This window comes from Ambystoma mexicanum, chromosome 2p (assembly GCF_040938575.1).
Source record: "Ambystoma mexicanum isolate Mex_15411 chromosome 2p, UKY_AmexF1_1, whole genome shotgun sequence".
NCBI lineage: Eukaryota > Metazoa > Chordata > Amphibia > Caudata > Ambystomatidae > Ambystoma > Ambystoma mexicanum.
Window position 1 is genome coordinate 874,857,315 of NC_090923.1, and position 11,135 is coordinate 874,868,449.

The 11,135-nt window shown below is 42.4% G+C and overlaps 1 protein-coding gene across 1 annotated transcript in view; it reads left to right on the forward strand.

Annotated features, from left to right (window-relative positions):
• WDR62 (WD repeat domain 62) overlaps window positions 1–10,149 on the forward strand; it is a 2,486,568-nt gene extending 2,476,419 nt beyond the window's left edge. The window contains exon 31 of the mRNA XM_069644563.1: window positions 3,701–10,149. Within this exon, the coding sequence (XP_069500664.1) occupies window positions 3,701–3,949 (249 nt within the window). The 3' untranslated portion in view covers window positions 3,950–10,149. The remainder of the gene's footprint in view (window positions 1–3,700) is intronic.
• Window positions 10,150–11,135: the final 986 nt, after the last annotated feature.

Genomic DNA, 11,135 nt, shown 5'->3' on the forward strand with positions numbered 1-11,135 from the left:
AATGGGCTACCCTATCCATGCCCCGAGCCAACATCTCATAGGAAGTGGCCTGTTGCTGTGAAACATTGACTGCTCCCACACATCATCCCCAGTCACGACACATCAGCCACGTGTGCGTGCCCTACGGCTGCTGGACCCAAGGGAGCGTGGCCCTTGATGTGAAGCCACTGTCTGTGGCTACAGGACTGCATCCCTTCCTTGGTCATCCGTCCCAGGACCGGAGGCCAATATAGCGGAGCATGGCCTTGCAGCCATAACCACCACAGATGCACGTGGCAACACTGACTGGCCCTGTGAGGGGACGTTATCCCCTGCAGACGCACAGGCTACATCAGCACCATCACTTGATGCACTCACCTCCGACAGCATTACGGGAATGGACGCCCGGCTCACCACCAGAGCCACTGGTATCATTAGAGGTATCATTGGAGGTGGACTCATACTGGGTCGTGCCCCGGATGGACCGTAGCACCAGTGGATTCTCATGGGCTGCCACAACACGTCCTCCACTGGTGCCCAGTTGGGGCTCAGCCTCCTGTTGCTCCTCTGAATATGGTGGCTCATCACCTGCAAATGGATACATAAAGACTTGAAGAATCATGTTAGGTGTCATCACAATGCTGTCCTGCAATTTGCATTCATACACTATGTGCAAAAATCCCTGAAATCATGGCGTCTGCACATTTGCCACCACATCCCATGTCCCTGACCATGTAAGCACTGCAGACATTCCCTACAGACATGTGTGTTGTCCCAGGTGTGTGATGTGGAGAGAGCTAGGACATGTGCCTAGACATACTTAGAGGGGACAGTGACCCAAAAGAGGGACAGGGCCATGCACCCATGGTGGGGGGGGGAGGGATTGTCCAGTATGGCTGACTCCAGACTGATTTCTTACAAGGGGCTCGGTGCCATAGCTGTTGCAGGGATTTGCACAGTGTCGCAAAATGCTCGGACACTCATGGCACAATGTCCTGTACGCTGACAGTGTGCATGGAAGGTATGTGTAGCATGAAGCCACATGTGGAAATGTGTGGATAGAACCGATACTACATGCAGTGCATGATGAAGATCACGTGGCAAGCACTTGATTGGCATAGCTGTGTCACTAACATCACTGATGTACATGTCCAGATGCCACGTTGTGTTTCCATGCTGGAAATGTGTATTCGTATCTGACGGTTGAGGATGACTACTGTCACAAAGCCATGTTCAACCAATGTGCAGCACATGTGTAGTATGCACTCTGCAGTACATACAAATGCAGGCAGAAGTGCTACACAATCATACCAATTCATTCATTCTACATGCACATATTCTGGATGCACACGCTTCTTCACTCACTGGACATTTCCTCGTATTCTGGCAGGCCTCCCACGCCTTGGATCTGATCCACATGAATCAAATCGCTCATAGCCTCTTCATGTGGAGTGAGCTCCTCCTCCTGCGGTGACCCACCTCCAGTCACCATAGCAGAAGCAAGGTTGTCACCCAGCTTACCTTTGGTTCGGTGGCTGAGGTCATTTCACCACTTCATGACCTCACGAGCGGTGCGCCTTTCATTCCCCAAGGAATTGATGTGTTCCGTGACTCGCAGCCAGTGGACCATACGCTGAGCAGGCGTATGGGTGCTCCCTGGCCCCGTGCACATGTCACAGTTCTGCACGTAGTCCACGAGGATCTTGTGTTCATCATCATTGAAGCTCCCCTTTCTCGCTGTGGTAGTCTCCTTTGCTGTGCTCTGGGATTGAGTCTTTCCCTGTTCTGCAAGCTTCTGCCTCTTGGAAGGTGGTGCAGACCTTTTGGGCTGGGACCAGACAGGGCATTAGCGGCTGGAGTACTAGTGGCCTTGGCATCACCTATTGATGTTGGGTCATTCACTGGCCTTGCAGGTCCTTGACCAAGGGTGCTGAGGTCAGGTGTTTTGCATTGCCATCCCTTCCCCGTGGACACATGGGTATCAGCTGCCCCTGTGTGTCCGTGTCCCTGGGAGTGGACGACAACAGGTACTGCAGTTTCTCCCTGACCCTGGTTGTAGGGGACTGGAGCTGCCCCTGCAGGTGCCTCAACCCAGGAGCAGTCGAGAGCAGATGACCGTGCAGCTCCCTGACCTAGGGTGCTGGAGACAGCAGCATCACCTGCAGCTCCCTGACCCTTTTGGGGGTGGTGCACAGCTCTCCCTGCACCTCCGTGAGCCTGGCCACCTCGGCCAACTCTGCCAACTTTCTCTTATGGCCTTCCCAACCATGGTACTGATGGATTAGTACTATGGGAGGCACAACAAGCAATTGTCTGGGGCAAATGCATTGAAGAGGCAGGGTACGAACCCTCGGTAGCTCACGTGAAAAGAAAAAGCGTTACGCGGTACGCTGTGGCACCCAGCAACACAAAAAATGCATACGCAAAGCCCACAAAAGCCACTGTGATGTAACAATGGAGGTACGCGATACACAGGGGCAGCCAGAGTATGAATAATGCATACGCGACTCACTGTTGGGCTCAAAAAAGAAAAATACACATGCTGAGGCAAATCCCCCACCAAAATAAGAAGTTTGCTCTGTCACAGTAGTGAACAAAATGCGTGGCACCCCAAAAGTCTCCGAAGTCCACACGTCCGTCCGCTCCAACTCGCACAAGCTGGTGATGAAATTATATTAGGCTTGTGAGGGGGAATAATGAGCAGAGACTGGAATGCCGAGCTGGAATGATTAGACTTTTATTTTTTCAATGACAAAATGGTCAGTAAATTTGGAGTTGGAGCATAATATGTTACTGGAACAATTGAAGAAAAAGCTCAAAACCACCAAAAAATCGTTAAGGAACTTAATAATAATGCATTTCCTTTTTTGCTACCTCAGCCTTCTATATTATGTTTCACTGTCCCTAAAACCCATTGACTCTTTATTAGGATTAGTCGTTTCTCACCCTGGTGAAGGTAATCCATCAGAGAAAGGAATATGCAGGTGCTGTAAAGATCAACAAATGCCGCCAAGCACCAGGCCTTTGCTGACCGAACATATTAATCTGCGTGGGCTGCATATTAAGTATCTCAGAAATTTGTATATAATGTATGTATGATAGGAACAAATGAGTTTTGCCAATGTATACCCTCTGAAGGACATGGTTCATTCATTTTAATTCATTTTAGCTATAAAGAATTTGCGGATATGTACCCAAAAAATGAAAGATGAATTGTAAATGTGTTATTTTGATATGCTCTTTTAAAAACTGAGTGTAATATATTGTCTTTACGAAGATGTGATTTTATAATATATTGGTGTCAAAGGTCAACCATAACAAACTGGAATTGTAATTAAACGAAAATAGAAATCTTCAGCACTTCATTTCCTATGCAAGCGGCACGAATATCACCAGGCTGGAGCTACTGCTATGTTGCCCGGTGGCTGTTTTAACATTTCCTAATTCAGTCTGCGCTGGCAGTTATGTGGCAGTTATGTAATATGTTGAATCTGTGATTGTGCCCTTTAGAAAGAAGAAAAGCAAATGGAAGTAATTTATTCTTCATTCTAGATCTGCTATTCTAGAAGTTTGATGGCCACAATTTGGTTCTCAATTAGCTTCAGAATTTCAGGCTTGCTGCGTATAATAAGATCTACAAAATGAGCCACCATATGTTTCACCTTTGGCAATGTTATAATATGATTTTGCTCTTTTTAACAATTCAAATTGTTTTCTTAAGGTCACCTCTTGCGTTGATACTGGATGTGTGAAAGAACAGCTGCAGAAGAAATCCATATTCACCAAAGCCTTTCAATCTATGCAAAAAGAACTGGATTCAGTTGCATTAGATAACAAGAAAGCCCATGACCATGAAGAACTGAACTCTGCAGTGCATGAAATGAAAAGCAGTAAAGAGAATGCTATTGCTGTTCTGGAAGGCTACTATGACTTGCTATTGAAGATGATGGAAAAGAATATGCACAGCTAGTACAAAACAAATTGGTTCTTGAAGTCACAAAAGGATAACTTGTATTTGCTTTGTACTCCTAATTTTGCAAGCTTGTCCTTTCCTTCCTTGCATTTGGTGTCCTTCGCCGAGAAAGAAGCAAGCAGGGCTTTTTTGCACAGCAAAGACAAACTGTCTGGGAGCCCTGGGTTCAAATGTCCCTGCATGCTCCCAGTCCTGGCCACCTCCCTTTACTGGCGTGCCCCCTATGATAAGATCCCCTTTCCTCTGCTCCCGAGCCCACAAATTTTTGTCTTAAAAAATGTTGTTCAGCTCTCCGATTGCCTTCCGTCTCTTAAATCCATGGGCTCTGACTTGGTTCCAGGAAGCTGTCCCAATACATGACTGCAGGACAAGAGATTTTCTTTGAAGCAGAAACCTCAAAAAGTAATTTACATCAGTAATGGAACATTTTGCAGTTTGCACTCTACGAAAGTTTAAGGTTCTTATCATAAGGAAGCAGAAGTACGGAACTCTTTTTATAGGCTTTCAGTCCCGATGGTATTTGTTTCAAGCTTGATAGGAAATAGGAAAGGACTCCAGGTGTCATAACATGGTGGATGACAGCCGTGGTACGTCCAGCAGAGGCAGCAGCAAGGTTGCAGGGTGACCTTAACACTAGAAAACAACATTGGTTCACTGTGGGCCTATGCAAACATTGCTCCCTAACTTGCTTGTATGATTGAACTACCGAGATAATCCTGATGTACTCGGTGAGCTTAATGATACCCTCCATTTGGAGCAGCTTTATTCATGCATCCATGTATTCTACTTCGAGGCTTAAAACCACAATGTTCACTGTATTAAATGAATTTAGCACACAAGGGATCCCCCCAGAATACCCAGCTGATGGATTCCTCTGACATTGTCTGTGGTGACTGCTCAAATCCCCCTCATGGTATACATTTCCAAAAAGCTTCAATAAATGTATGGTTTTATGCCACACTACACTCGTGTACAATTCTACAAGCATCCAGGAACACTGCATGGCAAACACTCATCGGGATGGAGTAGCAAAGTATGACCCTTGTGAGGGCACAGCATGACTTGATCTCTGCAAAAGCTCTGTCAAGTAGTTTCCTTCACTATTGAGTAGGATATTCATGGTGCTCTCTGATCTAGTACCCATGTCAGTGGGTCAGTTGAACAGAGTTCCAATGACAGCAGGTAGCATTGGTTGTGAGTAATATTGAGCTTGGCCATTCTGGTTTGCCTCCGCTGCTTGCTACTAAATTGCCTATCGTCTGGAACAATAGACTAAAACTGACGAGGGGACAAAGGAGTAGGTCTGTCTCAGTAAAGCTTGGCTTTTTCAATGCCTGATTGAAAATACATAGGTGAACCTAGGTTAAGAAAGCAAAGCCTTCTCCATTAAAGAAAATGGCCTGCCCCCATACTTGCCATCAATGTAAATGTAAATCGCCCATAAATGTTGATGTATTGGGACTGGGAGGCAACCTCGTCCTTCCAGTGTACTTACCAAGAGAATACATATTTCTAGGCCACTGTGGAGTAAATTATTAAAGGTGCCCTCTCACACTCTTGGAAAATTGTGTGGAGGTTTGAACACTTGGTCGGTTGAAAGTCCCACCTTTGTGTATGGACAGCAGATAAGATTATATTGTAGTCATAAAGCTTGATCACAATTCTACCCTTTTTCTAAAGCAGGCAAATACAGAAGTTGCAATCACAAGATGCCACCAGCATATGTGGAGTTAATGTTGTGGAGCCCTGCTGCCGTCCTCCCTTAACACAAATATTTCAAAAAGATTGGCAAATGGAAGACTGGTTATGTATAGATGTTATTGGACCCATATCATGTTTGTCACTTTATTTTTTCCATATGCTTTCCTTGGATTAAGTTCATCCTCAACTTCTTACATTAATTACTACTTTCACAACATGGTTTTCAATCTCTCCAACTTGATTGAGCATTTTCCTTCCACTTTCCGAGGCATACTGTAGCAATGGCGATCAAAGTGCATGGTCGCCTTAGGTCTCGCTATTCCTGTTTAAGAAGAGAACTATGAGAAGGTGAAGGATCTTCTATAAAATCCTTCATTGTACCTCAATAGATTATGTCCTATTTGGTTCCTGTGAGTGCCTTCTCTCATCAAAATCACCTACTATGAGGTTTAACTGTTCTCCTGCCTTTTTACCATTCTAATCTGGGGCGTTGATGTGGGCTTTGTGGTTTTTCCAACTGCCACTGCAGTTGGTTATTTGCATCGCTTCAATGTTTGTGCAACACAATAAAGGAAAGGCTATTTATCTAGGTCTCAAGGACTTCGGGCCGCATAACGTTGTTGGTGGTAACCTGCCGGTGCTACCGGCGGTTTGCCGCCGACCTCTAAACACGGGATATTACAAGTGCCATCGGACCGGGATATCAGGTGTCAGAAGCAGTAAGTCCCCATTCCTGTGGAGTTCCATTGTACTCCACAGGAATGGGGACACTGAAGCACCGGCACCTTTGCTAATGGTGCCGGTGCTTCAGTTAAGACAATGCCGGTAGGGGCCAGGATTTCCAGCAGTTCAGACCTGCAGGGGAATCTGTGGCGCCTTTGGCCATTGTCGCAGTATGGCTAGCAGCACCCTTGATTCTGGACCGCCATGCTCGTAATGAGGCCCTTTCTCTTGTCCTTAAAAGGCAGATTTGTATTTATGCATTATAACAACACAACAGATGCTTGCCAAGAAAACAGTACAGTCGACACAGCTGATTTGTGGTTAAAATGTCACTACAGACCTTGAGCAATAATGACCTCTCAACCCACCCTGCATCTAACAGTTCACAATGCCCGGGCAGACATGTTGGGCAAATTGTTTTATGATGATCATGACTGGGGATGGTACTGCAGATTGGTTGTCCTACTTTTCACAATCGGTCCATCTGCATATAGATGTGTGTGTTTCTAAACAATTGGAAGTATTGCCTATCTGCCGCCTTTGTACATTATCCTCAGCACCCCTGATTCCCAAAGTGGTGCACAAATTCAAAAGGAGCCCAGATAATCCTGGTGATTCATGGATGGCTTTGTCGATTTTGTCTCAGGCCTCAAGAAGTAGGTGCTATAAACCTTCTGTATTTACCCATGGAAGGAATGATTCTATCCCACCAACGGGGAACTGCCCTCGATTTCTAATTGTTGCTGCTTGTTTCCAAAGGAACTGACCTCCAGCCATGTAGGACTGTGTATGAACTATCTTGGCATCATATTGGCCTCTAGGAGCCAATACTTCCAGAGCAAAGATCTCAGATTTTGCCATTGGTCCTCAGAGGAGACAGTTAACCTAGTTACTTGCCTGCTGCATTACTTGTTTTCTTCCCATCCCGCCGAATCCATTATTTGGGTGGATTCATGCAGATCCTCTTTGGCAGGGACTGGTTCTTTCAGAAATTCAATAGTTACAAAACATATGTTTATAGGTTTTTCCACTTTTAGGAGTCCCCATCTTGTTTGGTTTAAGTTTTTTAGATCTATTGCATACAGGGATGTTAAACGGTTCGCAAAATATGGTCATATTTACAGCCTGTTAGTAGGGTTACTGCAATATTGGTTCTTTATTTTGAAGGAGAAATGTTGTTCTATGGATTCATCCTTTGTTTCTACCACTAGTTCCATCAGACTTCAGCATGAATCGGAACATCTTCCTTTTTTCACAATCCTACTTTCTATGTTGAGCAACTCATTGTTGATGTTAATGGGTCTACTTTGTACATGGAGCATACATTAACCGGTGATGGCTCATACTGTATTTGTCAAGGCCACCATTATCTGCTGGCTTGTTTCCTGTATAATAGAATTATTTCCATTGTATTGTCCCTTTCACTTAGGATGCCACAGACTTCCCGTTAAGGCATAGACAGCTTTTTAAAGCTGCACAGTATATGCAGAGGAACACCGAATGTGACATTAGCTATCTTCATAAATATATGTTGGGCGCTAATTTCTGATCTGTTAGGTTTGCTCAGACCATGCTGAAAAATATTTCTAATGGATTCCTTCATCCCACAAATATCTTCTCTGAGATGTATCCTCCAATGCCAGCAGAGCTAATGCTGAATCACACTGCACGCCATAGTGGCCGAAAATATTTCAGAAAATCGACTGGTACTGAAGTATATATCTAAAATGAGGAATCTGTGGGAGGAAGGACTAATCCATCAGAAAGACATATTCAAAGTTAATTTGTTTTTCTTTTAGTTCAACATTCCAAGTGTCTTGTCGTTTGCCCACACTGAGTCTTTTATTCTTGGCAATCTTTCCATTTGTGTAGATAATGAGGAGCTGTGTAGATAATGAGGAGCTGTGGGCATTGAAATGCATGCATGTTACCTACATTAGTAACTCTTGTACTACTAGTCCTGCATCCCACATTTGTTCTATGGACCCTAGACACCCTGCTCTTCAGTCTTTGTGAATAACATTGGCGTAGATGGGAGATAGGTGGCTCTTGGGTTAACTGCTACAAGGAATACAAAGTAAGGATTCTGGACCTCTCGGTGCTGTGGAAAATGCTATTTCCCTCCCTTTGAAAGGATGCCCCTTGCTTGTAGAGGAATGTGGGACTGCAACACTAGTTGTGGAGTCAATACAATGAGTGACATGTACAAATTATACTGCATGCTCTTGATAGATTTAGACTGAGTATGGTATGTAATAGAACTGTTACCAATCTTTGCTCTGCTAATTAAACGTTTTTAGATTTGCAGCCAAATACTAGGTTGTCAGTTGGTACGAAACATTATTTAATATAACTGGCAAGCAAATATATTTCTGCAACATTTTTTTCCCAAATGTGTGTTGACTCTCTGGTAATATCCCCACCTTTTCCTCTGGATCCAGAGGTGACTTAGAATGTTTAAGTTAAAAGAAGTATTTTCCTTCCTTTGATGCCTTTTATTCAGTATGTGTTGCCAGTCACACACACCACTCCTTTCTACTGTGCATCCCCAAAGATGCTAACTTCTGTTGAGCTGCTCTGCATATACCTCTTCATATGTCTGTCAGTATTCACCTTAAACCATCAAAGGTCATTTGTGAAGTTCTTTGCTTCAGTTACGAGCTGCGTCTTATTTTATTACCCTTAGAATCTTGGTTTTAAGAATGACATAATTCAAGCATGAAGAGACCTCAACGTATCAATTAACTATTCTCTTTTGCCCCAGTTATTACATCATTCTAAACATGGAACTGTCATTTGACATAAAGACCATATGTTTACAGGAGAAAATACCTTATTGTCAATTTAATTAAAACACATTGATTTCCTAAATGGTGCCATAATATAATTCTTTAAACTCATCCATCGACAAAATAGGATGAAAGGTGTCACATAGTCTAACTCTGAATTATCATGCATTCTATGCAAATTCTCATTTGTTATCCACAATTTAAGGGCCAATTATCCATTACCCAAGATATTATCGAGTGAGATGTGCCTGTACTGCAAGTTTCTAAATCGGTAAAGATATTCAGTGTCTTTACTTGTCTGTATACACTTCCCCCGCAAGCCCCCATTTTAAACTTCAAGAGTACTTAGATTGGATGTATATTTACTAAATTTTAGAGTATGACCGGAAAATGGGTCATGATGAGAAACCGAAATGCACTTGTCACTTTTTCTGTTTCTAAACGTTTTATCATAAAAACAGTGGGTTATTAATTTTTATTTAAGATGACTAGCTAATTCACACAAAGAGATAAAAATTTAAAAATGTGGAAACAATGAGCTGTTAAAAAAATAAAAAGGGGGTGGGGGACAGGGTTGCTTCTTTATAGTTATCAATTTAAAATAATATTTTAACATGTCAGAATGTGTTTAATTGATGCACTGGCTTTTAATGTTGTGAAAGATTGTTCGTTGCATGACCTATACCTGACTAAGGACACCTAAAGACTTGTTGCTTTGTATGATTACAAAGTGAATAAGGTAGTTATGCAGTGCTTTCATAACGAGAGGAGTTCAATTTCATTTCGATTTCTTCTTGGGTATTTGGATGTAGTGTTAAAATACCTGAAAGCAAATACATGTTATGAATGTTTGTGTGGGAAAGGGCAGGAACTGGCTTTTGCATTCTTTGTAAAGTTGATTTTCTAATAATTTTTGTACTTCAGATGAAAACCATTTCCCATATTTTTTCATGTAAAAAAGGAAATAAATTATTTCAAAGTGAATTAAGATGTGTACATTTTTCATCCCAAATCCCAGTGAGAAATGCATTCCAAATATAAAAAGGGAAAATGTGAAACATAAAAGCTGATTCTGAAGCTGGAATTATTCTGTGGATGGGGAGTGCGAATAAATACCAAAATATAAAAATATTGAAAGGCAAAACCTGGAAAAGGTTTATGGACAAAGTAAATTAAAATCACGCAAGCAAGAAATAATTCACTGGGAATAATACAAAAAAATACAAGCTCAAAAGCTATCCAAATGCATTCATTGAAAATTATTAAAATACACTAGAAGAGGAGACAATGTACTTGTAGATAACATAGTTTGAAATGAAAAAGCAGACAATTTGCTTAGTTTATGAAAATTCGGATATCAACTTGTGGCCGCTTTGGAGCACTCTGTTTTTCTGGATGCTTAGGCTATATTCAAGTATAGTTAAAAACCCAACACCATGTGAGGGAAAAAGACCTGTTTTTGTATTACTCAGTTGCTATCCTTCTACTAATCTAGTTTCAGTCAAAAGCCAGTTAAAAGCTTCAATACCCTGACGAATCATAGGGTTTTGGGAAAAATATGTTTGGATTCGGTCTAGTTGGTAGTTAGGGGTATGTAATGACACTGATTTGTTATTTGAACCCCTGTTATATCAGATAGGAACTATCCATTGTTGGCTACTAGTCAAAGTACAGTGATTTGCCAGTTTCTGCAGACAGCTGTATTGAAGCTATAACCATAGGTTTAATTCTAACCGCTTTCGGGAGTTAATGTAGAAATTCCAAGATCGATCTCATGTGACAGTTCCAGAAATTCAAACCCATTTTGGTTTTCTTGTTCTGGACGCTGTGCGTTCTGTCAGAATCTTTCGGAAATTGTGGGTGGTCTGTGTTACATTAATCGAGGCATGTCATCCATCACGCTCTTTGAACCACAGTTGTGTTGTGTAAACTATCAAGATTTTTGTATTACTTAAATATTTCACAATAAT